This window comes from Prionailurus viverrinus, chromosome D2 (assembly GCF_022837055.1).
Source record: "Prionailurus viverrinus isolate Anna chromosome D2, UM_Priviv_1.0, whole genome shotgun sequence".
In the NCBI taxonomy this organism is placed as follows: Eukaryota; Metazoa; Chordata; class Mammalia; order Carnivora; family Felidae; genus Prionailurus; species Prionailurus viverrinus.
The window spans coordinates 6,380,892-6,408,756 of NC_062571.1; the positions used below are offsets into that span (position 1 = coordinate 6,380,892).

The window sequence follows — 27,865 nt, forward strand, 5'->3', positions numbered from 1 at the left end:
CCTGAAGTTTTCACAGAATGGGTTCTGGAAAACATGCCCTTAGTCTAATGCAATTGCCCTGGGGACTTCCAGAGCTAGGAGCTGCAGCAGCCCTGTAACAAGGTGTTAAAGTGAGGAATCTTCTCAAAAGTGAATATATACATTATTTTTCTATACAGATGCTGTTTTCAGGCTTACTAGAAATGGAGGAGGTTGTCCATTACAATGTAGAATAAGCCTGCAAGCGACACATTAGCCTGATGGCAATTAAGTGACATGAACTCATACCGTGATGCCTCAGTGTCTAATGTGGGGCTGGGGGGCGGGGTAGAAATAACAGCCCTCCACAGAAAGGTACCTAGTAGGTGCTACAACCACAGGGTGGGTCCTCTTTGGGCAACAGCCACCAATTCCAGAGATTAAAAGACTCCAACAAAGGCCCTCCCTCAGTCAGATCAGCTTAGGGTAAATTGTTGAAAGTCCTCTGCTCATTCTAAAATAGTCACCAAAATTTACACAAAGTAAGGTATTAAGAGGCATAGATACTAAAATGAGAGGATTTTAAGAATGCCAGAGTGGACACATTGGAGTCAACTCTTCTCTTGAACACCATGGAAAAGCCATGAGAATTAAGACAAAACAACCACCACCTATATTTACATTGTCCACATACACATCCTTACAAACAAGCCATGATGAAGTCACAGGGACGGAAGGTACAGAGTCGGAATGTAGTCAATGGTACTGTAACGACGTTGTAGTCAATGGCGTTGTATGGGGCCATGGTAGCGACACTTGTGGTGAGCATAGAGTTGTCCGGTCACTATGTTTTGCCCCTGGCACTAGGGTAACATGGGTATCAACTATACTTCAGAACATAAACAAGTGTTAACTCAATGAGAGCATTCACCCTCTAGAAGTTTGCAAAATTGGAAGACGGCTTCTGATCTTGGGGAAGACTTTTTAATCCATATTTTCATGGAGGCAGCTGATAAGGGAAAAGATAGGAAACAGCCCCCAAATTTGCTGAGTCCTTTAGAGAGATGGGCATTTTTAATGTCGATGCTTCCTTTCACTACTCCGTCACCACCCGATGGTCAGACCTGTGCCGCCCAGGCACAGAGAATCACGGGCCCTCCTCATGAGGCACCCTTAGCCTTTTGGTGACCTGAACTTCATCTCTGGTGTCTTCTTCAACTCTTCTCTGTTCAACAGTTCTGCCACGAAAAAGTTCCTTGTATCCATACTGACCTCAGACTACCCCTAGAGTCTCAAAACATTTATTCCCAAACATAGACTGTTTTCAAACACTCGAGATTATTCTTCCCGCTCTGTTCTTCTGGACGTACCCCACCATCTGCCTACTCCATTCTGAACATTACCCTCAGATCACTGTTTCCAAATATCAGGTCATCTTTTCTACAATTCTTGCCAATAGTAGGAATTTGATCTCTATGTGTGGAGAGACTGAATGGTGCCACTCTGTCCCAAGGGGGTTGGGGAGCACAGCAGTGAAAGATGGCCCAAAATGGGAGAAAGATAGTTTTCAGGAGCCAGTGTTCCTAAAGAACTAGAATATCCCCTCAACTTCCCGTCTTCAAAGAAAAGAGCATATCGACCCATGAAAGTGGTTCTCTCTACCTGCGCAGTCTACTGCCCCTTTGGACACTCTATTACCTCACCATACAGTCAACAACAGAGGATTTCGGTCACTGACTGTCCTCTGGAGGGCCTAGTCTGAAAGAAGGAGATCTTTACTAAACGTGATAAGCAAGGACCACAAGAAGCTTTTCCTTCTTCATTGATTCAGACTTAGAGACAGACAGAAAATTGCTGTCGAACACGATGTATTGCCTCCCAGCCACCTACCTTCCCAGGTGACAGCAGCAGCCCTCTCTGGACATTGCAAGTTTGTGGAGGCGTGTGTCAAACAAAGTCATTGCATCCAACTGAGAGGCCAGCAGAACATTCAAAGGATACTCTGAGGAAAGCCCTAGCGTCAGCCTGCACGGGGACTACCTGGAGGGTTTGTCAAAGTGCAGCTAACCAGGCCCCACCTCCAGGGTTCCGGAGTCAGAAGGTCAGGTATGGCGTCTGCCAATTTGCCTTCGTAACAAGTTCCCAAGATGCTATGCTTCTGAGACCATGAGTCTGAGAACCTGCAATCTAAGTCAATGACTGTCCCTCATGGGCTGCAGATCTGAATAACCTGAGAACGCTTTTAAACAGTACCAGAAACCAAATCAATCTCTCCTCAGCTGAATCTGCTTCTCTGGGGCACTGGTGTTTTCAGTTTTCCAGATGATCTTGTAGTGGAGGCTAGTTTTGCGATCCAGTGCTAAATCCTACAACTAAGGGTTTTGGCCATCACCTGTATGGGAAGTCAACAAGTACACGTGGAAACCATGCTCAGCATGGGAGCATTTACTAAGACTCTACAATGTGCTTTGCTCTCTTCTGAAGGAAATTCTTAAAAAAAAAAAATCAAACCTAACTATTTCACTCAAAGAGTGCACACTCTGAGGAAACTAGACACACAAGAAAAGAGACCAAACAAAAAAGTCCCTTATGTGTATCATCTTTTATTTTCACAACAGCACTGGGTAGTGACTTTGATTATCCCAATTTTATAAATGAAGAGATTGATGGTTAGGAAGGTGGTGTCCTAGCCAGGCTGGCGATCTGATGTTTGAACTTGTCTGGCTTCAGAGGCCATGTTTCCAAATCCCTCTGCAACACTGACTTTCAGGGGGATGTTTGAGATCACTGCTTACCGTACCTCCTCTCATTTCTGTCCACTTCAGCCTTCTGCAGATTTTCAGGCCAGCTGAAGGCAGACTGTAGTTCCAGGCCAGGAAGGCTAGAGCAGTGTTCTCAACTTTGGCTGAATTAACTGAGGTGATTTTAAGAATCCTGAAACCCGGACCACTCATATCAAATTTGGGAAGGAGAGTCCTGGGGTCAGTGATGAGCTGGTCAATCTTTTTTTTTTAACTTAGGTTTATTTATTTTGAGAGAAAGAGAAAGAGTGCAAGCAGAGGAGGGGGGGGGGAGAGAGTCCCAAGCTAATAGCACTAACAGGGTGGAAGCCAATGCAGGGCTTGATCTCACGAATTGTGAAATCATAACCCAAGCTGAAATCAAGAGTCAGATGCTCAACCAACTGAGCCACCCAGGCGCCCCTGAGCTGGTCAATCTTTAACAGGCAACTCCCAGAGAAAATCCAAAGTCCTGCCTTGTAGTATGTGTAGATTCCCATGGTATTAACAGTCCCACTGTGGCTGACTTCAAACTACCAAGATGGCATCCACTGGCTCACACAATTCTGAAAACTTAACAGTCCAGTGTTGCAAGTGGAAAGGAATTGGGTCCAGCTCAACAATGAGTGGGACTCAGGTTGGGTATTTCTCAAAGCCCTTACAGTCTGAGGCCGATGCTGAGAAGCCCTCAGCTACAGAAACCAGGGGGATCTTGGGCTAGAACAGTCAGCAAGGACTATGTAAAGCACAGAAAAGAAAGGGAAGGAAAACAAAGCAAAAGGAGTGAAAGGAAAAGGAAGGGGAAGGAATAGAAGGGAGCAGAGGGAAGAAGAGGGAAGAGAGGGATGAAGAAAACTATCCCCTGGGATGCAGGGCAGGTAGTTAGCCACTGGGGTCCCACAAGAACCAGCCCCTCTGGGATTAGCTAACTCACGTAAACGTATCTCTTTTTTGTTTGGGTTTCAGGGAGTCAGTGCCACAGATGGTTTCACTAACTGCTTTCCAAAGAATAAAAAGATGCCTTTTGATTGAAAATAATTGCCTCCCATGTGGAATAATAATTGAACAACTGAACCCTTACCAACACTGAAAATTTCTGATTGTGTTCTCTCAAGCTTTTTATTGCTTCCAGGCTGTAGCTTGTTCCAAAACAACTAATAAAAAACACACAAGACTTCCAATCAAATTTAGAAGTTGAGTTGACCCCCCCCCATCACTTCAGCTGGGCTCTGCCCTGTGTAGGGGTCCAGGGCTGGGTAACCCCAAAACACAAAGGAGACATGAAGAAGTGAAGTGGGTCTGGGCAAGTTAGTCATCCCTCTAAAGCTCATTTCCTCTTCCGTAAAATCGAGACAGTCACTCCCCTCCCCCAGAGAGTTACTGTGAGCGGGAACCAAGGTAGCATATGGAAAACACAGTATATAGTGCAAGACACTCAATAAATTGCAACTGTAGAAATACAAAAATATACATAGTCATGGGGAACAACTACCCCTTTAAAAAGAGTTCGGTTTCTCATCATAGACCCTTCCATTACTCTTTGTCTTCTCAATCGGGATCAAGAATGTTTCTGCCAATTCCCAAGTTGCCCATGTGCAGCCAGAGAACTAGGCATGAACACAGATGATTGGAGCCCTGACCAAGCATAAGGGACAGAGAACAAACCAGGGTTGCCTGAGCCCTGCTCACTCCTGCCCACACACCACAGGTTTTTAGACTGCTTGGTGGTGGCACCTGGTCACGCAGATTCTAGAAGCAGCAGACATACTCCCTAATGACCTTAATGCTTCATGAAGTCAGACTCTATGTCCAAGCCCTAAACCCCTTGTTTCCCTTCTCTTCTTCTGCCATCTCACTTTCAAAGACTTACTTTCCCCGTGAGAGCTGTTCAAAGACCCAAACCTGCCCATCGTGGCCTCATTTCTGCCCCATTTCAAACCACATCCCGGTTCCCTTTGTATGCAATTATCACTGTAAACCATCTGTCACACAGAAGTCCCTTCTAGTCAGCTCTTCCATTTATTTGGAATGTTTCTTGAAATCAGTATCCACCTCTTTTAATGTTTGTCTTTGTGCTCAGTCAAGACCATAAGCATCCGCTGAAGTTAAAAGGCCATCTCAGTGAACCGAGATGGCATTGTCCTGGTTTCTATATAACTAATCATACCTGTGATCCTTTTGAACAGGAAGAATTCAGTTATGGGGACATCCTATCGCAGTAGACTGGGCAGAACCAGAAGTAGAAGTTGACGAAGACACAATGTCTTCGGTGAAAATCCTGTATGTGAGAAACCTGATGCTGTCTACTTCTGAAGAGATGATTGAGAAAGAATTCAACAATATTAAACCAGGTGGGACATACCATATAAGATGACTGTTTTGAAATGTGCTCTGAAAACACTTAGGCTTGAGATGACTTCCCATAACTTTAAACAGGGCAGGCTTCATGTGGCACTCTCATAACTGCATGAGGACTACAAACACCATATTTCAACCTTGGATCAGAAAATAGGGACATGTGGTCCATAACATTGATCAACATTATAATTTTACAATTATCTGTGTGATGCCTTAATTAACACACATTGCCTTCACTAAACTATAAATTCCAAGAGAGTTTTTTAGCTTCTATTGTCTCCTCAGCCCTTATCTCTGTGCCAGGTCATAGTAGACACTCACTAAATATTGACTGTGTTGATGAATGCATGGCCATAACTCTGGATCTGAGGCAGGGCTTCTCGGCCTCAGTACTCTTGATGGTTTAGGCCATATAATTCTTGGTCATGGGACTCTGTCCTGCACATTATAGGAATTTTAACAGCATCCCACACTTCTATCCACTAGATGCCAGTCGCAAGCTGTAATAATCAAAAATGTCTCCAGACATTTACCCTGGAGAGAAAAATTGCCCCCAGTGGAGGACCACTGGTCTAATGCAACATGATTGTGACTTTAGGTACATAAGGAGGGAGGTAAGAATTAATTCTAGGAGACTCATTTGGGTGAAGAGGAGGAGGAAGGAACTGAACCTGAGATTCAGTCCTTATCACTTTTTTCTCATATGGGAACTATAACAGTGAGACAGTAAAACATCTCACCAAACAATGTCCAAATAATCATTTCCCAAAGCCAGTTCTGTGGAACATTAATTCTATGGACTGTTAGTAGATGCTACTGATAAAAGAGACCCATGGTCAAATAAATTTGTAAACAACAACTTCACCAACATCAAACAGATTTTTTTTTCATTGTGGGACTTATCAGAGTCCTTAACCTTCTAATATGCTTTGAAAGTATCCAAAAGAAGAGATATAGGATGTCTCATTTCCCAAATTTTTGGAGTACAGATCTCGTTATTTTGGCTAATCATCTTGTGGAATTAGCATGTTTTGGGACACGCTCTGGCTAAGTTTATCACTGTGGGAACACCTTTCCATAAATTAAAATGTTTCTGTCTCCAGGTAGTAATTCCCTACTTTGTTGATAAGCATGAGCCATGGTGCCATCATGTTAAGTCGGCTAGAGAACGTTCCCCTCATGTGTTCCTGTTGCCAACTCTGGGTGCCATGTCAGGTGTAATAGAATAAGCTGATGATTTGTTCTGAAGATAATTAGTAAGGATGCCACTTCTCGCTTTTGAAAGATTCACCAGATTCTTTGTTTGCCAGCCTTTGGGAATTCTGCCAACTTCCTGCCATTCTAGTATAATGGTGTGGCCCCATACCCCCAGCTGTGAGTCCATTCCTAACATAGAGACTGCAAGTGGTTGGCTGCTGACTGCTCACTTATGCTCCAGGCATTGCCACGGGCACTTTCCCAGCACGTGTCATTTATTCAGCACCGTGACTCCAGGATATAGGTTACTCTGTCACTCCCATCGTAAAAATGAGAAAACCAGAACCCAGAGCTGTTAAGTAGCATGCTCAGGGTCATACAACTAGCAAGGGGCAAATCCCAGATTAGAGTCCAGGTCTGGCCAAGACCATGTTCTTTGCAACTCTGTGACCTCCATGCCCCATCCTTACTGCATTCATTCACTCATTCATTCAACTGTCATTACTTCAGTAGCTCCTATGTGCCAGGCACTGTGGGAGGAGTGAACAGGTGTGAGGTGTGTGTGGGAGGAGTTCAAGATACTCCAGAAGAATAACAGCAATGACAGCCCGCCCTTGTGGCGCAGAGAGACTCGTGTTTAAGAGGAGTAAAGCGTGAGCTGAGATGCAAAAGTTGACCCATTTGTGGGCAGAGGAATGAGACGTGCGTGTGTAGATGCTGCTCCCGCTTTGGGTTGACTTCCGACCTTCTTATTTTTATTCAATACTTTTTTTCCCAATCTTTTCAATAAATTGCATTGAGAGAATGGCACGTCCACATGCAAATAACACAGTTGGACTGGATTGATATGAGGTATAAAGTTAAATCAAAAGGGATCAGAGACTGATCAAAACAAAGCTAGTATTATGAAAACACTAAGGGAACATACAGGGCAAAGCTTCATGGACATTGGATTTGGCAATAAATTCTTGGATGGCATTAAAAGTAGAGGCGACAAGGGGCGCCTGGGTGGCGCAGTCGGTTAAGCATCCGACTTCAGCCAGGTCACGATCTCGCGGTCCATGAGTTCGAGCCCTGCGTCGGGCTCTGGGCTGATGGCTCAGAGCCTGGAGCCTGTTTCTGATTCTGTGTCTCCCTCTCTCTCTGCCCCTCCCCCGTTCATGCTCTGTCTCTCTCTGTCCCCAAAATAAATAAACGTTGAAAAAATAAATAAATAAATAAATAAATAAAAGTAGAGGCGACAAAGAAAAATAGATTAAATGAACTATATACAAATTAAAAAGCGCATCAAGGGACACTTTCAACACTGCAAAAGCAACTCACAGAATAAGAGAAGACACCCACAAACAATATAGCCGATAAAGGATCGACATCCCAAGTATATCAAGTGTGCCAATAAGTCAACAGCTAAAAATTAAGACAAGTAAAACTTCAACTATATATTTGTCCACAAAACGCTATTATCCAATTACCACATACACATAGCCCATAAGCCCATTAAAAGATGCTCAACATCCCTCGCTATGCACTGGGAAAATGTAATCCAAAGCCATTTCCTGCCTCCCAAGATAGCAAGAGTAGCAGTAGTAATCGAACAAGAAGAAGAAGACACAGAAACGTTGGGGAGTTTGTGGGGCAATTAGAACCATGTGCCCTGTAGCTGGAAATACAAAACTGGTGCCGCCTCTGTGGAAAACTACACACTGGGTACTAACGAACATACGATTACCAGCAGCGGAACAACACTCAGACCTAAACCGTATGGGAGTGTTGAAACGCGCAACTTGAATGAACCTCGGAGACCTTATCCCAGTGAAACAAGACAGTCAAAAGGACGTACGCCGTCTGATGCCAGTTATATGAGGTACCTAAAGTCGTCACATTCGTAGAGACAGAGTGCAGAATGGTGGTTACCCAGGGACAGGGGACAAAGGATTCAGAAATAATTATTTCATAGACACAGCGTTTCAGTCGGGGTTCATAAGACGGTTCTAGAAGTGGACGGTGATGATAGCTGTACATGGTATTTTTTGATCTAAAAAAAACAACCTTTTTTTGTTTGCTTTTTTTGTCCTACTAGTTATAATGAAGATAATAAATGCTAGCGCTCTCTCCCTCTCCACCTCTCTCCCTCTGATGGCACAACTCAGGGCTCTATAATGATGTGTGGCGGCTTCTTGGCACTCCACAAGAGAATATGAATTATACAGGATGGATAACTAGCAGACATCTGCTGTATTAGGAATAAAAAGTCAGAGCTGAACTGGTTTATTTTCCAGTGGAAAGGGTGTGTTTATACTTCTCTCGGAAAATGTATGGGGAGAAACAGGAAAATAACGCTTTAAAAATCCTATTTAAAGTTTGGGTCCCTCGGAAAAGCCCGAATATTCCTGGCAAATATTCGACTGTCTTGTTTTAACCCCGATTAGCCTGGAAATATTGTACTGCCACTCAGAGAGATCAATGACAATCAGAACAGGAACTAGGGCTGAAAATGTATGTTCTTCCCCAGCGTAGCCTAAGGGTATGCGCGGAAATTCCAATTATAGTCATTCTACAAAATCTGATTTCTCTAAAACAGTTTAGCATCAGAATCTGCAGGAGGGGCTTGTGAAAACAGACTGCTGGCCACCTCGCCCCATCCCCGCTCCCCCACCCCATGGTTTCTGAGTCATGGGTCCGGGGTGGACCTAGGCTGGTACTTGCTGGTCAGAAGACCACACTTGGAGAACCACACCCCTCTGATAACCTTCCTTGGGATCCCAGGTGTGTTTCTCTTCAGGTACTCGATGTGCTGCTCTTCAGAGTACTATTTTTCTAATTCCCTGTATTAGGACTTCAGAGTCTTTTCACCATTGCTGACGATGACCACGGGCATTTTGCTTTCCTCCACCCTCTGCCAGATGATGATCAATCAGTAAACAAACTCCTCTACACTAAAGAAGGGGCATACGATAATAAGCCGGATGGTCAATACCATTGTAGAGAAAACCAAGCTCACACGCTCAAATTTGTTTCATGGGGCTACATTTTCATACAGTAACATTTCCAAAATCAGGTGTAGCTGAACAGTATTGCTCAAAAATGCCAGTCTGTTTCCTTGTCTACGAACAGAATTTGAGGACATTTAGATCCATTGTCATCTGAAATGCCACCTAACTAATATGAACTACAGAAGTTGGCATGCGAATTGACTAGTAATATTTGTTCGTCCCTTGTCTATTTATAGAGCAGCCTCTGTACACGAGGGAGGAGGTAGGACCTAGGTGAAGACAGTACCGAGATGGCCCCAAAGGAGATCTTGTTCTCGGGGGGCTACCAGTCTAGTGGAGCCCAGATGAAGGACAGCACTGGAGAACGCACAGAGCAAAGACTGGACAGACAGAGGTCCTTATCGGCCCACCTTTGACTTCTCAGTCACCAGGACAAGCCATGGGGTTACGTCATGAAAATTACCCTCCCAGACCCTGGAGGAAAGAAGACAGTGTGCTGGAAATTCAGGGAATTACGTGTCCCATGCTTCGTGGTCTCAATTGCCTTTACGTACGTTCTCTGCCGAGCTGGACAATTCTGCTCTCTACACCCTTTGCCAGAAGAAGTCAAGGGCTGGATGCAGAGGGAAGAGAGAGGGCCATGATGGTTTTACATCATCCTGACAATACAGCCCTACCGTTGTTCCCAAAGAAGATAACATAGAGCCGTTGAACCACGTGGCAGAGTAAAACGTCTAACTGTCTTTGTGACCTTGAATCTGATAGGATAGATGACTGAGCTTTGATAGGGAGGCGACAAAAGGAGAACCCTCGTGTCCTCTTCTGGACCCCACTGGGAAAGTGTCCCATCCTATGTGATGTCTGGGAACTTAAGGAGAGGAGAAGAAACCGCATCTCTCAAGACACACCCACTTGAGTGTCACTAAAAGAGGACAGTCGTCACGCTAAACTACTAACAAGTTAATGTCGGAGAAGTTTCCATTTTACCTTCACTCTAGGTGAAACTTCTATTTAAAAATTTTTTTAATGTTTATTTCTTTTTGAGAGACAGAGTGCAAGTGGGGAAGGGGCAGAGAGAGGGAGACACAGACTCTGAAGTGGGCTCCAGACTCCGAGCCGTCAGCACAGAGCCCGACGCGGGGCTCAAACTCACGAACCGCAAGATCATGGCCTGAGCCGAAGTCACACGCTTAACTGACTGAGCCACCCAGGCGCCCCGAAACTTCTATTGTTAAAACTGAGTAGGCAACAATATTCTCTAACAACATTTTCATAATCAAGGTAAAATATAAAGTTCAACCGTGTTGGTAAAACGTTTCTTTCTTTTTAATTTTCATGTTGCCATTAGCACCTGCAGCAGTCTCTCTACATTAAAATAGGTCAGGTCGATTTGTTATTTTTTTGTTACCCAAACAATAGAAATAAACATTGCACATGTTTGTAAAATACCAAAGAATATAAATTAACATGTGAAAGTCCCCTTTATTCTCTGCAAATTTTCTCCCCATTCCTTACATAACCTGTATTAACAGTTTGGTTTCCAGCTCTCTTTCTCTCTCTGTGTGTGTGTGTGTGTGTGTGTGTGTGTGTGTATCCATATTTCTCTGTACATATACATGGGTTGGGATTTTGAAAACATAAATGTTACAAAATTATGCTTACTATTTTACAAATTTTTGAATTTCACAATAGGTCTTAAATCTTTCCGTGTAAGTATACATAGGTCTATCTTTTCTCTTTAAAGACTCATTTCTTTTTTTTTTTATTTGTTTGAGAGAGAGGGTTGGGGGAGGGGCGGAGAGAAAGGGAGAGACAGAGAATCCCAAGCAGCCTCCACACCGTCAGCACAGACAGTGGGATGCGGGCTCCATCCTACAAACTGCGGGATCATGACCTGAGCCAAAACCAAGAGCTGGACGCTTAACCAACTGAGCCGCCCAGGCGCCCCTAAAGACTTATTTCATTTGATATGAATGTACCAGATTTAATCACTCTCAGGAGAATGGACTTTAAGTTGTTTTATTTTTGCTACCACAACAGTGAGAGCTAACGTCCTCATATATGATCCTTTTGCATATAGGAGTGCTTCTGTAAAAGATGTTCCTCAAGAGAGAATTCTTGGATATCTACATTGTTTCCAACATGTAGATATTATGAACAGCAGGGAAAGAACTATCTTGGTTTTCAAATGTTCTTTCAGAAACTACCTTTTTTTTTTTAAATCAAAAGACTATCAGAGAAGCAGTTAAGAGATCAGAGTTCCAGTTCCTAGCTGTGTGAGCCTTTACAAGCTCACCTTCCTTGTTAGAACCTTAGATTCCTAATCTTTAAGTTAAAAATAAATTAAGGTCAAGTGAATTTTTATTTTTTTTATTGTTTTAAGTTTATTTATTTTGAGAGACAGAGAGCAAGAGGGGAAGGGAAGAGAGAGACAGAGAGAGAGAATCCCAATCAGGCTCAACACTGTCAGCACAAAGCCTGATGCGGGGCTCGAACCTACAAACTGCAAGATCGTGATCTGAGCCAAAACCAAGGGTTGGACACTTAACCGACTGAGCCACCCAGGCACCCAAGGTCAAGTGAATCTCTAAAAGCTTAAAGTAAAGCATTGCTAAAGTCTCTCCTAATTCTAAAGTTGTACTACATAAATCAAAAGAAATAAAATATTTGTCTGGGGGAAAAGCCATAAAATTTTATAAGGTAATCACCTAAATATATATTTATAGGATGACCAATAGTTCAAAACAATTGAAAAAATATTTTACCAAGTATAAGTTACTATTGTTTACATTATATAGAGACAAAATAAGATAATGCTTCTACTCTTAAAGGTCTTATAATCTAGGAAGTGGAAAACACAAATCTATAATAATATGGAAGAATATAGGTGATATAAAAAAAATTACAGGGGCGCCTGGGTGGCACAGTCGGTGAAGCGTCCGACTTCAGCCAGGTCACGATCTCGCGGTCCGTGAGTTCGAGCCCCGCGTTGGGCTCTGGGCTGACGGCTCGGAGCCTGGAGCCTGTTTCCGATTCTGTGTCTCCCTCTCTCTCTGCCCCTCCCCTGTTCATGCTCTGTCTCTCTCTGTCCCAAAAATAAATAAACGTTGAAAAAAAAAATTAAAAAAAAAAATTACAAACAAAAGCTTCTACTGAATGTGTACAATTGTAAACCTGGACATAGCAAACATTCTCAAGGAGAACTTAACCTAAATAATAAGTCTCAAAAAAAATCAAATACTCTTGGAAGCCAAATGCTAAAATGTACCATTCTCGGTGTTGTCTCAAGGTTGCTAATGGGGCTACTTTCTCTCTGTTTACAGGTGCTGTGGAGAGGGTAAAGAAAATCCGCGACTATGCTTTTGTGCATTTCAGCAGTCGAGAGGATGCAGTTGAGGCAATGAAAGCTTTAAATGGAAAGGTAATATAGGGCAATGTGCGCGTACACACACACACACACACACACACACATACACACACAAGTTCCACCCAAGTTTGGTGTGGAAATTTTGTTCAAAAGAACGATCCCACAAGTCTGTGTCACTCAGGCTTTCTCTACCTCTAACATGACTTTCTCAATCCATTGAAGATGAACAGAAGAGTCAGCGACAGAAAACACCATGGAGATGTGACTCCTGTGTCCAGCCCTGTCTCTAATTTGGGCTGATTTGAACAAGTCACTGCCCCTCAACTTCCTTCCCAAGTGGGGGATTGGAGTATTGGCGTAGGTTATTTCAAGGTGTTTTTCTCAGGTGCAACTTTCTGTCATTACTTTGAGAGATTATCACCTCAGTAGTGCAGTATTTTGGAGGCTGATGACCAGAAAAGATGTCAAGGTCACTGCTGTCAGTCCGCCCTCAGAGTTTTGATCTCCCTACTCTGGAAGGCTTTGGGTCTCTTCACCCGGCCAAGAATAAGGTCCAGGAAAAAGCTAGTTTCTAAGTCCTTTCTCCTGACTTGTAAATAGAAACCAATATAATATTTACTTATCAATGCAAAAAACATTAAAACCCTTTGGGGCACCTGGGTGGCTCAGCCAGTTGAGCGTCCGACTTCAGCTCAGGTCATGATCTCGCAGTTTGTGAGTTCAAGCCCCGCGTCGGGCTCTGTGCTGACAGCTCAGCACCTGGAGCCTGCTTTGGATTCTGTGTCTCTCCTCTCTCTTTCCCTCCCCTGCTCACACTCTCTCTCTCTCTCAAAAATAAATAAAATTTTGGGGCGCCTGGGTGGCGCAGTCGGTTAAGCGTCCGACTTCAGCCAGGTCACAATCTCGCGGTCCGTGAGTTCGAGCCCCGCGTCAGGCTCTGGACTGATGGCTCGGAGCCTGGAGCCTGTTTCCGATTCTGTGTCTCCCTCTCTCTCTGCCCCTCCCCCGTTCATGCTCTGTCTCTCTCTGTCCCCCAAAAAATAAATAAACGTTGAAAAAATAAATGAATAAAATTTAAAAAATATTTTTAAAAAACACTAAAACGTTTCTATAGACCACTTATCTTGCTAAATCATGTCTGGGATACAAAAAAACCCCAAAGATACTTGTCAGCAAGCTAAAAGTCTACCAGAGGAATAAGTACACACACATCTTTCATAGTTCAGCCAAATAAGTTTCATATATATATTATATATGTGTATATATGTGTATATGTATATATATATGTGTATATATATGTATATGTGTATATGTATATGTGTATACACATGTATGTGTATGTATATGTATATGTATATGTATATAAGATAAGTACACACACATCTTTCATAGTTCAGCCACATAAGTTTCATATATATATAGTATATATATGTGTATATATGTGTATATATATGTATATGTGTATATATATGTATATGTGTATATGTATATGTGTATATATATGTATATGTACATATATGTATACACATATATGTATACACATGTATGTGTATGTATATGTATATGTATATAAGTACACACACATCTTTCATAGTTCAGCCAAATAAGTTTCATATATATATTATATATGTGTGTATATATATGTATATGTGTATATATATGCATATGTGTATATGTATATATGTATATGTGTATATATGTATATGTGTATATGTATATGTATATATATGTGTATGTGTATATATGTATACACATATATGTATACACATGTATGTGTATGTATATGTATATGTATATAAGTACACACACATCTTTCATAGTTCAGCCAAATAAGTTTCATATATATATATTATATATGTGTGTATATATGCGTATATATATGTATATGTGTATATATATATGTATATATGTATGTATATATGTATATATATGTGTGTGTGTATATATATGTGTATATATGTATATATATGTATATACACACACACACACACACACATATATATATACACATAAAAAATGGTGAGTATATCCAAAGGAAGGAGGAATGAGCCATTCAGAATCAGAAAATCTTCGTGGAGATGAGAAGATGGTAACTATAAGAAGCCATAAAAATTGGGCAGATTTCCCAAATCAAAACACATGGAAATGGAGAGGCGGTTTCCGAGGCACAGAATTTGGAAAGCGCAAGAAGTGACTAAGGAAGGTGAAGCGATTCAGTTAGAACATGATGCACGGGGGCTGTGTCGCCTGTCGGGCTTTGCACCAGTCAGTCCTCACAGCAGCCAGCTGGCAAAGGGGCTAAGTACAGAAGTGTGAGTGCGGGGAAGGGGAAGCAAGAGAGTGGAGGAGCTGAGGGTCACCGCACCCCTGGGGTCAAGGCGACAAGGGGCGGGAGACATCACAGGAAACCTCAGAGAGAGAGGACTGGACAGAGCAGGTCTCCTTGGGCGAAAGAAGCAGGGGTGTTTGGCCGAAGGACATGGCCAGCAGCTAAGGGAGTACCTCCCAGAGCAGGTTCGTCAGTCACGGGGGGCTGGGCTTAGGGGCCGATCTGGGGTCCACAGACATGCTTGAGTCCTGGAGGAGAGAAAGTACTGACTCCAAAATCCAAAAACTGCAAAGCAGAAATTCGTGCGGATTTAAATACACGTCCATGAAGCAAATCACCACCTCGTCTTTATCGACTATCACATTTAGTGCCATAAAGCTGTCATTACTCTGAAAACAATTCATAGGTCAGTTTCTCCATTTGAGAACATTCCTGAGGATACATGATGAATGCTGAGAAGAGACAGTCATAAATTAAGCGCTAATAATTACATTGAAATAATTACGATGGAAAAATGCTCAAATTGTTCCCAAATTTTACAGCTAGATAAGCTAGGTATATTTTTTAAAGATGTTATGTCTTGGGGCACCTGGGTGGCTCAATCAGTTGAGCATCCAACTCTTGATTTCAGCTCAGGTCATGATCCCGGGGTCATGGGATCAAGTCCCACATTGGGTTCCACGCTGACAATGGAGCCTGCTGAAGGTTCTCCCTCTCTCTCTCTCTCCTTTTGCTGCCCTTCCCTCCCCCATTCTCTCTCATTTTGAATAAGGGCTTGAAGGAAGGCAGGAAAGGAAAGTAGGAGAAATCTCCATGTAGGGCTATGGGGCATGAATTGAAAACATCCAGGAACTGATTGGATGTCGGAGTGAGCAGGAGCCATTGGCTGGTTTTCAATATGGGGGATCAGGATGATACTGTGGGGGAAGCCAGGAAAGGAAACCTATTTAGAGAGAAAGGGGGTGAACTGAGCTTTGCATGTGGTTCTCTATTTTAGAAATACTTGTGGATGTCTGTGATGTGTAAGGAATTTTTCGGGGCTTGGGAATATACCAATGAATAATATATCACCCTAGGTCTTGAAACGTCTAGAGCAAATCACTAAAAGACAATACTGAGTTTAAAACACTCAAGGGGTGCCTGGGTGGCTCAGTCGGTTAAGCGTCTGACTTTGGCTCAGGCCACGATCTCACAGTGGAGTTCAAGCCCCACATCAGGCTCTGTGCTGACAGCTCAGAGCCTGGAGCCTGCTTCATATAATCTGTCCTCCTCTCTCTGTTCCCCTCCCCCACTCATGCTCTCTCTCTTTCTCTCTCAAAAATAAATAAATGTTAAAAAAAAATTTTAAAACCACTCCTACGGGGACAATGAAGCACAAATTCTATTACAGTATGGAACCTGACTTTGCAGTAAAGAATCATTCCATTAAAAATGTCTCTTGATAGGAAGGTCTATAAGCAGAGACCTATTTGGGTCTCTCTCACCTTCCTCAAGACAGGACTGAAGATAAAGAATCTTATTACCAAGACCACCCCCTTCCTTTGATACTCTGATCTGTTGCTTCTAATTATATCAACACCATTGTAAAGATAGGTGAATATCATCAGGATTCTCTCTCAGTATATTCCAACTAACATATTCAAGACTGGCTCTTGCTGCTAAAAAGTAGGGCAGATATAGGAAACTAAGAACAAGTTGCCCCAAGGCTGACCAAAATGGTCACAACAACCAAGAAGCACAACTTTGTCTGGCCAACCTCAATGACCCCAGAATGGACTGAGGCTCTCACCAAATGGTGAGCTGCTATGACAGAGAATCCTTGCACGAACACTTCATATCATTCCTTTTCTTTATAAAAACTAGAGGCTCACAACATTCTTATTCAGAGGAAGCTACAAATGCTTCCTTGCAACACCTTGTCCCATTGATAGGAAATACGTCAATCCGTCAAGCATTTGCTGAGAGCCATCTTTGTCTGTGTTGGCAAGCAAGAGAGAAAAGTGAGTGGCACGCATAGATCTACACACATCCATTATCTTCCATGTCGAGATCTGTTTGCAAAATGTTAGAAACTTGTGTTGGAAGCAAACACCGCTCCAATAATTCTTGAGGACATGTTTTAAGAAGTGCGTGACTTGAGAAATTGCGGTGCTTCCCCTGGTTTCTCTGCCAGTTCCCAGCTGTGCAACAGATCAAAAGGTTGCTTCACGGGTACCTGGGGGGAAAGTACAGTGGCCTCCTTGATCCCTCTTCCCTGAGTAAGGCCCTATTTTTAAGTCTCTTTTCTTTTCTAGTAAAAACTTACCTATTGTGTAGCCGCTCTATGAAGTAAGCCATTTAGGGGCACCTGGGTGGCTCAGTCATTTGAGTGTCTGACTTCACCTCAGGTCATGATGTCACGTTTCATGAGTTCAAGCCCCACGTCAGGCTCACTACGATCAGCGTGTCAGTGCAGAGCCCGCTTTGGATCCTCTGTCCCCCTTTCTCTGCCCCTCCCCCGGTCATGCTCTAGCTCTCTCTCTCTTAAAAATAAACAAAACATTAAAAAAAGAAGAAGTAAGCTATTTAGCTGGCTGGCAGCTGGAACGACCTGACTAGGCTACCCGTGCCAACGTGCTAACAACTGATAAGATTTCTTTATTGGTTTCCTTTCACTTTCTTTGTGCTGTGCTAAGTAGTAAAGATTATGTTCCACCCATTATTAACCTAAAATTTCTTAGAATTACATAACATGTAATTTAAAATATATATATCTCATAAAAATATCAGATAACTCTCTGTGGCAATGACTGTATTCACATAATTTATAACCTGTATGTCAGAAGACAGTGGTCAGTTTGTCACTGTGAAACCTGGTGCATATTATGTGCAATGTACCAACAAAACGACTCAGGAAAACTCAACTGACCCACAAACGTGAACCGATAAAGAGACAAGGTATGTGTAAGCGAAACAGCGAACAGAGCAGCAAATTGACTAACGCTCAGGAGACTAGGGCTCAGCCGCACTGGGTTGCCTTCATATCTTCTGATGTTGTTTCTTTTCTGCTCTCTACAACAGGTGCTAGATGGTTCCCCCATTGAAGTGACCCTAGCCAAACCAGTGGACAAGGACAGTTACGTTAGGTACACCCGAGGCACGGGCGGAAGGGGCGCCATGCTGCAAGGAGACTACACCTACTCTTTGAGCCATGTTTACGATCCCACCACAACCTACCTTGGAGCTCCTGTCTTCTATGCCCCTCAGGCCTATACAGCAATTCCCAGCCTTCATTTCCCAGCCACTAAAGGACATCTTGGCAACAGGGCCATTATCCGAGCCCCTTCTGTTAGAGGTAATGCTCATCAGCTCTTGCCCTGGAATAACTCTACAATTTCAAATGATTTGTATTGCAATAGCCTTAGACAAATTGGATGGGTCCACCGGGAGAAGAGAACTGGAAAATTGTTCATGAAAAATCAAATATTATTATATCAATAGTTGTCCTTTCATAAAAATCTTTTTTCACATTACAACTGGTTATTGGAAAAACTTGGTCAGGACATAGTACAAAGGAGTCTAATGCATACATTTGGTCTTCGCATGGGTGCATAAAGTTTGTACAGACTAAATAGTTAGCTTCTCCCTTATCATTGGACCACCACCATATTGCAGTCATTTGTGACTCATTAGAAAACTTACAAATGAAAGCAAGGATGGGCCAGTGAAAACCAGTTATGTCAAATAGCAAAAACACGTCAAGGCACATGTGCCTTTGAGGGCGACTCAGGGGCCTATTCATATATAAATCAAATTATCATAAACATGTTCTAAGAGCCACATGACATGCTTTCATTTGACCTCCTCCCAGGATTATGCACTATGCCTTCTAAAAAGCCACACTAGGGAGGAAATCAACTTATTTCTCCAGGATATGGGGAACTAAATAGTAAAGTCAAAATAGAAAAAAGACTGACTACTAAACGATAAATCTTTCCTATGTAATCCTATAAGAGTTCCAAATGTTCAAGCAGTGTTCTGGGCTCAGTTCAAGCAAGATAGATGAAAAGGAAAGCATTTTTTTAAATTTCTAGTCAACTAGTTTGTCTCTGCCTAATGGGGTCCTTCAGAATGGTCCTGCTAGGATGTAGTTAATGCCAAAAGAATCCCAGTTCAGTCTTCCAAATATGAAACCATTCTGGGCAACCTGACAACAAACTGTGTATTTAAATCCCATCCTTGGGTTTTAGTTAGAAGCAAAGGGGCATGTCAGATTACTGTGGAAACTATCCTCTTACTGTGTTTTACTATTTTTCAGGAAAACTGAGTTGGCCATCCTAAGATCTCTAGTCTTCAACAGCCTTAAAATTTCCATAATCATCATAAAATCACTCTACCCAAGATTATAATGCTAAGGAAATCATCAGGTTTTCCCCCGGTATAATCTATCTATGTGGTGGCAAATTATGTCATTAAAATATTACAAATTTATAATCTGAAATCATATTATTAAATAATGCATACGTTAAATATAAATTGGCAACCAGTTGTAATGTAGGAAAAAAACAAACTCCACTCCAAGGGAAAAAAATACCTTATAACAAGAAAGGAAATCAATGAATGAGATTCATGGATGAAGGGTAATCAATTTAATTTTTTTATCAACTTTATGCCATCAGTAGGAAATCAAAGTGGCAACACAGCAAAACAAAAAATCAAAAGGAATCTATTAATGAAACTCAATGGGAATTTAAGCCTCACATTGACAGGCCATGAAACAGAAAATAGTGAACTTAAAAACCTGTTTTCTCAATGTTCCATTTCCCGACTGATCACTGGGGACGGAACTGTTGGGGAAGCTAGAATTCATTTCTGATTTCCTGATCGAAGATAAAAATGCAACTCTTATTTTAATACATGTGGTCATAACACGCTGGGATCTTGAAATAAATGCCTTCCCAACATTTATTAGCCTATAGAAAAATATCAACAAAAGGTTAACTGCAGACAGAAGTTGCAAAATTTTTCTCTGTACCAAAGTTTTAAAGTTGCTCGTGTACTTAGTGATGATAGCTTTGATAGGATTGCTTTCTTCCCCAGTCAAAAAGAAAACACAAAAACACACCTGTGGCAACCCCTACCTTTTGTTGAGTTTCATTACATCAGAATCCTAGAGTTTTCTGTGCATCGTCAGGGTGGTAATCAATGGGACTTGGGCTAACTTTTCCATTTCAGTAAGATTCAGGGTGATTTTCTGGTGGTTTGATTCAGTTTAATGCCTTCTTACATTCCTAGAAATTTACATGAATGTACCTGTAGGGGCCGCGGGAGTAAGAAGACTAGGTGGCCGTGGCTATTTGACCTACACAGGCCTGGGTCGTGGATACCAGGTCAAGGGAGACAAGAGAGAAGACAAACTCTACGACCTTTTACCTGGGATGGAGCTCACCCCAATGAATCCTGTCACTTTAAAACCCCAGGGAATTAAACTTGCTCCCCAGGTAGGTGATGTTATTCCGGAGATAGTTTCCTTAAGTTAGGCCAAAGACCTTCGTACACCTTTTGTCAAATGATTTGACTTGATCCCTACTTGGGCCACTGCTCGTTTTGTTTCGTTTACATAGATAAAGCAGCCAATCGACACAATGAGAGAATGCCCCGCTGTTGAGTGTCACTGTCCCATTTCACTCTTCTTCTTAAAAATGAAGTTTGACACCCTAAATAATCTGAACAACTGGAAAACGAAGATCCTACTAAGAATTATTAACCAATACCTTAAATGCAAATAAAGTGCAGCAAGGACCCTGACTCAAAATAAATGCCTACTGTGTGGGAGTAGGCTAATGGAGAGTATTCGTGACAGGGAATGAATAGACCACTCTTATGTGCCAATAAAGGGCATCCTTTATTGGAAACACTGTGGGGTTCTTTAATGTTTATTTATTTTTGAGACAGAGAGAGAGAGAGAGAGAGAGAGAGAGAGAGAGAGAGAAACAGAATCCAAAGCGGGCTCCAAGCTCTGAGCTATCAGCACAGAGCCTGATGCAGGCTCGAACCCACAAACCGTGAGATCGTGACCTGAGCCAAAGTTGGATACTTAACCTACTGAGCCACCCAGACGCCCCAGAAACACTATGTTTAAGAGATAAAAACCACGCTGCCGATGGTGATATCATTACCCATATTAACTATGAGATGCCATCACTCCTATCCAATTAAGTCTTCTACAATAATTATAGTTGGGCAGTGATGATGGGGAATTTTTAATGCTCTCATTCCACAGCTCCATGTTTCTGCTTGAGGCTGTGGTTTTTATTATTGGAAAATTAAAAGTTATAAAAGCTGTTCCAGTATGGAAAATGAATTAACAGGGGTAAAAATAAAACAAAACAGGATGTGTTAACCCTTAGCCCGTGGGTGTGCAGTACCTCTGATGGTCTCCCTGTAGAGACACTGGCTAAGGAACCAATAACCAGTTGTTCAGAGGTATAGTCTGTGGACCCTAAAGGAAACATTCCTACTCCAGGCCCAAAGGTATAAGCCCCCAAGTTAGTGGAAGTAGGCTTTATGATTGCAAGCAAGTGGAAAACTTGGTTTTCTAACAGCTCATCCTGAGTACTATTTTTGCAGGATTGATGGCTGTCTTACACATCCACATTAATTCATCTAAGGTTGTTGCTATCCTTACCCAGGCCATTAAAAATAAAGATGCCTATCAGAGTGGTAAACAGCAACCATTTGTTTATTCAAAAGCCATTTATTGGCCATGTATCACGCACCACTATTGTGTTAGGTGCTGGGGATGGAAAAGAGAATACAATACGGTCTTTGCCATCAAAACTCATATGGCAATCCAGTAAGAGACAGCTGACACATAAGCCAATTAATTGTAATAAAATTAATTGTAATAAAATCATGATGAAGCCTTGCTCAGAAAACACTAAAGCTTGTCATCCAATCTATCTTGGGTTAAAATTTAAATTTTTTTTTTCCAACGTTTATTTATTTTTGAGACAGAGAGAGACAGAGCATGAATGGGGGAGGGGCAGAGAGAGAGGGAGACACAGAATCGGAAACAGGCTCCAGGCTCTGAGCCATCAGCCCAGAGCCTGACGCAGGGCTCGAACTCACGGACTGCGAGATCGTGACCTGGCTGAAGTCGGATGCTTAACCGACTGCGCCACCCAGGCGCCCCTCTTGGGTTAAAATTTAAAATAAGGCACCTTATTAAAGAACTAAGATACTTGGAAATCTTTTAAGAAAATAAAAAATAGTAATTGTTATAAATTCCATGTCACAGTTCTATGAGCTGTCATAGTGTGAGGGACAATCTCTCCTTCTTGTATTCAACCCAGATCAGAAGTTGGTCGTGGTTTATAGTAATATGTGAGGAACCATCTCTAGCAACTAACGAAAGTTTTTTAATTTGTCTCTGAATCTCTACAACTACAGCTTAGACACTGAAGGCTGTGCCAACCCAAACCAACAGAGTTGGAGCCTTAACAGTTCCACAGTGGAGTCACAAACGCCCACCAGGAGCAGAGAGACAAGGACTGTCCCGTACAGTCAGCAGTTGTAATCCCAGTAACTAGTAACCCATTAAACTTTTTACCTTGATTTTTACGAAAATGCAAAGTTAAAACCCTATGACAAACGACATGAAGTAGGAATATATTCTTAGGTTATTTTCTCTAAACCGCTGTAGACAGAAGGATTGAGGGTAATGAGAAAATCCAGCCACACAGTGCTGAAATGTCAGTTTTTCTTTAATGGAATAAATACATCCAACAAATCATAGAATTAAGCTATGGGTAAAAAAAAAGAAGAAGAAAAAGTTACGGCTAATGGACTGAACTAAAAACATATTAGAATAAATGGCGTGAAACGATTTTTGTGAATTAATAGATGTAACATTTTAAATGGAGTTCAAGTTGAGTTCGTCTTAAAATTTTATGAGTCATTAAACCATGTGGCGTTTTATATTTTCTTACATTAGCTTCAACACTGAAGATTAGAGTTTAAAACCCTGAAAGCTGATGAAATAGTGCAAATATGACAATTGGAAGGAAAATCACTTTTTTTTTGTTTTAACTCTCATAGATATTAGAAGAAATTTGTCAGAAAAATAACTGGGGACAACCGGTATATCAGCTGCACTCGGCCATTGGACAAGATCAACGGCAACTATTCTTATACAAAATAACCATTCCTGCCCTGGCCAGCCAGAATCCTGCCATGTGCGTAACATCTCCAAATTCCTTTTTAGAGTAAGAGTCTCCAGTAAATTGAGTGTATTTTGTCACTATCTTTTTTTGAAAACGTTTATTTATTTTGAGAGAGACAGAAGGTGTGCATGAGCAGGAGAGGGGAAGAAAGAGAGGGAGAGAGAGAGAGAGAGAGAGAGAGAGAGAGAATCCCAAGCAGGCTCCATGCGGTCAGCGCAGAGCCTGACACAGGGCTTGATCCCACGAACTGTGAGATCATGACCTGAGCCGACGTCAAGATTTGGATGCTGAACACACTAGGCAACTCAGGTGTCCCTACGTTGTCACTATCTATATAAGCTAAATATTTCAGTCTACTGCCTACTCAATTTTCATTAAACGCAAACGTCCAGTCGTGTAGCGGGATAGAGGTGCCAGCCTCTCAAAGTCCCCACGTTTCAAACAGACGATGAAGACTGCATAGCATCATCCACCAATGAGAAACTGCAGATGTAAAATGTAACAGAAGTGAAAACTGTCGCCCGTCTTTTACCTGTGCAGCGTTCAGGTTGAACCATGGGAAATCACCACGTTGTACATCATGACACCGTGCGCAGTCACTTAAATTTTGGATCAAAGATCCTCTCTGGGAGTGGGTATCCCCGCCTCAAGCCCGCGTCTCTGCACGTTTTAGGAACTTTCCTGGTTCACGTGCGCAGTAGAACAGCCATGCGGTGCGTTAGGCGTGTGCCCCAGGAATGTCATATCCACCGCTGAGGTCCTGGGTCAGGTCACAAATCTCCCTGCACACACACACACACACACACACACACACACACGTAAAGTCTTAAATGCAAAGAGAATGAAAACCACGCACACAAAACCCCACTACCCGCTCATCTGCAAACACTAACAGCGACAGAGCTTTGCTCCCATCTCAGCCCTCAGCACCTCAAATTTAAATGCCTACCCTGACTGGATATGTCTTGCAGCCACCCCTTCACGCCTCCGAAGCTAAGTGCCTACGTGGACGAAGCCAAGACCTACGCGGCAGAGCACACCCTCCACACCCTAGGCATCCCCACCGACGGGGCCGAGGCCCCCACCGCCCCCGCAGCCGCCGCTGCTTTCCCAGGTAGGGAAAATTGTGCCGGACACGGCAGCCCACCCAGCGTGTTTGGGAAACCCTCCCTTGGGGCCATGGACCCTTAGAGCTCTTTATGACCCCCACCCACAAGAAATCTGACTTACACCATCTGTGACCAAAGACGCTCTCCAGGCGAGTGGACCATCCAGGTAGGACAGAGAGGAGGGAGGGGGGAGAGGGGAAGGAGCGGGGGCGAGGCTCGGCTCAGCTTGAGTAGCAGCGTGATCTCGAAAGAGCCAGCCTCTGCATCTGGTCGGCTTGGGTTTTCACTTTTAGTGAGAGAGGTTGGAACTGCCTATTAAGAGTTGATGTTCACTCGAACGCTCAGGGCACGCCAGGTGCTCACCTAAATGCTCTGCATGCTTTATGTTATATCAGTGACGCTCAGGCCCCCGCAAGAGGTAGGTTGTGGCCTAATGCCCATTGTGAACTGAAGGAACCAAGGACAGGGATGATGAAGTAATTTGGCCAAGGTCAACTGGCTTTTAAGGAGCCCTTGGAGTATCTGCACTTTTCTCATCTTCAACTCAACTTGACTTTCACTGCTTTGCTTTCTGGAAGAATCGTGTAGACCACGCATTTCTTAAGTTATTTTAAGTCAAAAACTCTGTGTGCAAGAGAGAGTCAGAGACAGCTCGAGATCCTTTCAATATGTGGATAATCAGCCCTCATTTTATCTGCTCTATAATTTTGGTCTGGAGCGCACTGTTTGCTCAGAATAAAGCCTGTCTGTCGATCGACACGCCTCCAGGGTCACATTTAAAAGACTTTCCCCATTTATTATGTACCTACAACCAATGCTAACAATTAAAAAGTGAACCCTCTAGAGATTCAAAGAAACCAGACGACAAATTTGTTCTGGAAATTTTTCCTTAACAGTTAGGTTGAGTAACTCCATTCAGTTTTTAGCAAATAAAAGTTCATTTCTTTTGAAGAAATTGGTCATGAGTCACTGCATTGGCATACCTCCCTTAAGACAAATTAAGAGATCTGACTGGACCCAGAAATAGGGCATTTCTGTCAATCCATGCATTCATTCGTATATTGGGCACGTACAGGCGTGAGAACTGTCTGTTGCTCATGAACATAACACCTGGGCCCATTCTGATTTTCTTTTGTTTCTCAAAAGTTGCGAATGTGTTTTCCATTCTGGCAAGCAAGGTTGCAACCGGTGAATGTGACCTCAATGCCAGCTTTGTTCTGTAGAACGTGGAGAAGATGTGTGGCGTGCCCCCACGAGGTTGCCAAGACCACAGCTGCCAATGCACAGGGCAGGTCCCCTGGGCTGCGCTGGGGCCATCAGGCCCGTGCTCGCTTCCCACACAACAGGGTGTTGACATGTCAGTCTCCTGGGGGTCCTGTGCCACGGCTTCTGGGTTCTGGGAGAAGGTTCAGCCCCTGTCTTGTGGACAGCTGCACCCCAAAGCCACTTAAATAATGTACTGTAAAAACAAATGAGCCACTGTCAGAATTTTCCAGTTGCACATTGCAAAAGATTTGCTTTTACCTAAGAACGTTTGCTCTTGTCCTCACTTCTGTTTGCTCCCACAAGAAGTGAAAAATATTTAGGGCATGAGAGTTGTCTTGGGGACGCCTGAGAATCTGAGAGCCTCTCTTATAACTTTGCTGTGGAGTCAAGCAAAGAATAATGGGTCACAAGGGAAGAATCTGTTTCAATTCCAAATACTCTTGCACTTGGGAAATTAGCCAAGTTGAAGAAGAAAATTCAAAATCCCTAAAATAGAATCTACACCACACACACGCACTCACACATGCACACGCTCTCTTCACACATGTGTATTTCTTACTCACTTATTTAGAAATACTATTTCCAAAGTCAGGGAAGTAATCGGTAACACATTTCTCATCTCGTTGGAAAACAGACCGAACTTCAGTCGTGCCTTAGTCAGCATTACTGGCCAAAGTGTTCAAGCCAAGGAGTGGATTTAATTTTTAAAAAAAACAGTCCAGCCAGTTTCCTGCCACCACTTCCTGAGAAGCCACCAGAAAGAAATCAATGTGTCTAGGGTTGGGATGACGGCCACGGCACATAAACCAAATGGGCTTTTTCTTTTTCTTTTCTTTTTTTCTTTTCAGGTCCCCGTTTGTTGCTTAAGTATATTTTTCCCTTTTTCTTGTCACCTGCACACTTTTTGGGTCGTCTCAGAAACGGTTTAATTTTGATCTAAAATGTTAACAGGGAAACATTGCTTTTAGGTAATAGCTGTTAGGCCCTTTTCTCTAAACGTGGGTGTCAATCAGCCAGACGTGATATTAATGTGACTGCCCGTGATGGCCTCCTCACCACTCAAACCCCTTAGTTGTCTGAGGGTGAGGACAAGCATCGTGGCCTCCAGACAGCTTGCTGGTGAGGCAAGATGATCTTTGCCCTTCACGGTCGGGTCTAAATGTAAACAGCCCACGTATTTGCTTTCACGGTGCTACGTAGAAATACGCGAAAACACTCAGTATTTTTTCTACGGGTCTACCTATTCCCTATACGTCCTTCTTGGGCAAAAGCAATGAGTTTTTAACATTTCACTCAGATGGGGGTGGGGGCACAAAATCAGACCCACAGAGCCCCCACTCCTCCAGCCCTGCCACCCTCTCAATCACCTCTCCTCCTTTGTAAATTCTGCGCCCCTCTGATAAAGACCCAAATCTCAAGTGTAATTAACTCAGCATCCTGTTAAGCTTCTGTTTCTCGGACTCGATCTCTGGTGTTTCCGATTCTGCAAGCATGAAGTGGATCGGGCACACATAGTTGACCTCGCTTCGAGGAACACTGTCCCCTAAGTCACTGAGTCTAGATATTATGTCTCCTGAGTTCCCTTTTTAATTTTTTTTAATGTGGATTTGTGAGAGAGAGAGAGAGAGAGAGAGAGAGAGAGAGAGGGGGAGGGGCAGAGGGAAGGGGGACAGAGGATCCAAAGCAGGCTCTGGGCTGACAGCAGACAGCCTGGCGTGGGACTTGAGCTCACACACCGCGAGGTCAAGGCCAGAGCCCAAGTCGGACGCGTAACCGACTGAGCCACCCGGGTGCCCCAGGAGTTCACTTTTTTAGAGGGACGTATTAAACTTTTGGCTTTAAGCGACGTCAGACTTTCATATCCCAAAAAGAAGACAGTTACCCAAAAGGGAGGACACCCGGATGCCTTTGCTGAAGCTCTCTCTGCCTCCTTCTCCAGGATACGCTGTCCCTAACGCAAGTGCACCTGTGTCCGCGGCCCAGCTCAAGCAAGCGGTGACCCTTGGACAAGACTTAGCAGCATATACGACGTATGAGGTCTACCCCACTTTTGCAGTGACTGCCCGAGGGGATGGATATGGAGCCTTCTGAAGATATCTTTCTTTTAACTTAAGAATAAGACACACACAACTCTATCCGGAAGAAATAAACCTCTCACTCAGTTTCCTTACGATCACAAGTAATACTTTTCCTAAAGCGATGCCTTGCCCGAGACTGGTTAGTGTATACTAATTGTAGAATCATGATAGGAGGCTGTATTCCCAGTGAAATCAAATGTCAAGCAGGCTTTTGTCTAACAGAAAG

The 27,865-nt window shown here is 43.0% G+C and overlaps 1 protein-coding gene across 2 annotated transcripts in view; it reads left to right on the forward strand.

Moving 5' to 3' along the window:
- The window catches only part of A1CF (APOBEC1 complementation factor), a 51,931-nt gene extending 24,279 nt beyond the window's left edge, over positions 1 to 27,652 (forward strand). The window contains exons 5-11 of one of the 2 annotated variants that reach the window (XM_047825719.1): positions 4,925 to 5,089; positions 12,610 to 12,707; positions 18,043 to 18,316; positions 20,257 to 20,462; positions 23,062 to 23,198; positions 24,158 to 24,300; positions 27,501 to 27,652. In XM_047825719.1, coding sequence (XP_047681675.1) covers positions 4,925 to 5,089; positions 12,610 to 12,707; positions 18,043 to 18,316; positions 20,257 to 20,462; positions 23,062 to 23,198; positions 24,158 to 24,300; positions 27,501 to 27,652 — 1,175 coding nt within the window. The remainder of the gene's footprint in view (positions 1 to 4,924; positions 5,090 to 12,609; positions 12,708 to 18,042; positions 18,317 to 20,256; positions 20,463 to 23,061; positions 23,199 to 24,157; positions 24,301 to 27,500) is intronic. The other variant, XM_047825720.1, reaches the window with a different exon arrangement.
- Positions 27,653 to 27,865: the final 213 nt, after the last annotated feature.